Source organism: Callorhinchus milii, unplaced genomic scaffold (assembly GCF_018977255.1).
Source record: "Callorhinchus milii isolate IMCB2004 unplaced genomic scaffold, IMCB_Cmil_1.0 Scaffold591, whole genome shotgun sequence".
In the NCBI taxonomy this organism is placed as follows: domain Eukaryota; kingdom Metazoa; phylum Chordata; class Chondrichthyes; order Chimaeriformes; family Callorhinchidae; genus Callorhinchus; species Callorhinchus milii.
Genome location: NW_024705332.1, coordinates 21,285 through 23,051, shown reverse-complemented (window position 1 = coordinate 23,051; position 1,767 = coordinate 21,285). Strand labels below are relative to the sequence as shown.

Genomic DNA, 1,767 nt, shown 5'->3' with positions numbered 1-1,767 from the left:
ACATGCTGCTAACATCGGGAATATTCTCATACTCCGTCATGCCCTTGTACGGCAGTTGTTATAATCGAGACCGTCCAGATATGCAGTCAGAGATATTTGTCCTACCTTTTATATGACCTTCTAGGCGTTCCAGCCCGACAGACAATGAGCTGGACGTGATCATTGCACCAGTGACCTTACCGTATACTTAGCCTAGGATAAAGATATCTCTGAGTCCCCTTCGTTCCCCTTAATAATATTAAGCAACATAATTGGGGAGAACTAGTAGCATGGCTAAAATCGTTTTGAAACGAGGAGCCACAGATTCTCAATCCTTATGGCTCCCCGGGATGCTACGGTGCACACGCCATCCCACTTTGCCGTTCGCTAGATCTAGAGAAGAGTCCTCAATGGGTGTCTGATCCGTTCCCCTCAAGTATTTCGGAGAGCCGAGCTTGAGGTGTTACTTTTGTTTATATCTCCTGTGTTGACAGGCTACGGTCTACGAAGAGTCGTCTGCCTTCCAACCGGTAGCCTGATACCCACCATCTCTTATGTCTCGCGTGTTATCGTGTTCCCTAACAAGATGTATTATCGAAGAGTCTCTGTATACAAAATTGATCGCCTTTCGGCGCTTGCACCAAACTTGCTCTCTTAGGATACGATATCCGAATTGATGAGTATATCAGCAAAGTCATGGAGCCGCAGGTACCCCAAGCTCACCTGAATAAGCAGGGCGCTTAGCAGTTGTGGGACGTTGGCTCGGGCCTGTTCTAGGTTTCTTGTCACTCAGTCGCCGTGGTTGGTACAGGACAAGGTCCTGAACCTAGGCCACAGAGACTACGTCACCATTAAATCATAAGCGTAGACCTGACAGCTGTGGTTTTCAACTGATGTCGTACATGTAAGTTATAGAGTACCACGGACGGTTGCCTCCATCAGCACGATCTGAAGTCGTCTGCTCCGGCCCCATTCCTACACGCCGCTTTGGGGCAGGAAAACCGCAGATACTGCCCCCCTGACTTTTGATGAATCTGTGCCTTCAGTGACGAATGTTGAGGAGGTGCTATCCTGAATGGAATGGGACCGACACCATTGTGGTAGGTATTACTTACCTCTCCGAATATTTACTATCGGAGGGTCCGGGTTTTAACATGCTCTACTAATCGCCATGGCCACTGTTCAACATATGGATAGATACGATTCCGTTTATTTTGGGTGCCGGTGCTGTCACGGATAGCTTCCACACTGTTAAGTCGCCGTCAGACGGCCGAGTTCGGAACCTACCCATACGGACCGTTTTCGCGAATTTTTGCTTGAGATGGTTATCCGCTAGAATTCGGGTGGAGAGGCAAAAACGCACTGCACTTTTACGGGGGACTTCTGCTAGCAGGTTGCCCTTCGTCTGACTCGGGCTCTTCGTGTTTTAGAATGCTTCGAGGATTGGGGGAGGTTCTCATCCCCGCATGTACATGAACGCCCACATGTCTCGGAACACTTGAACACGATGCCCAGAAACTCCGCCTACCTAACTGGCCCCGTGTAAACACAATATATTCGTGGATCCCCACTGAACCTTACTTCGGACTCGAGATGAACCTAAACATGTGCTACAATATGGGTACGGGCGTATCTGACGGCGAACGATCATGAGATAAGTCTTTATACCACCGCACTAAAGTATAGGACGTATGAAAGCCCGGAACGCCCTCTCTGAATTGAGCCCTCCACTTCACAGGACATGTTTCCATAGAATGACTAAAGCCGGAGAGTGTAACGTGACACTAA

The 1,767-nt window shown here is 48.8% G+C and overlaps 1 protein-coding gene across 1 annotated transcript in view; it reads right to left on the bottom strand.

Moving 5' to 3' along the window:
* Window positions 1-768: 768 nt before the first annotated feature.
* The window catches only part of LOC121852222 (beta-1,4-galactosyltransferase 5-like), a gene marked incomplete at its 5' end in the record, with an annotated part of 22,063 nt that continues 21,064 nt past the window's right edge, over window positions 769-1,767 (bottom strand). The window contains one exon of the mRNA XM_042346308.1: window positions 769-805. Within this exon, the coding sequence (XP_042202242.1) occupies window positions 769-805 (37 nt within the window). The remainder of the gene's footprint in view (window positions 806-1,767) is intronic.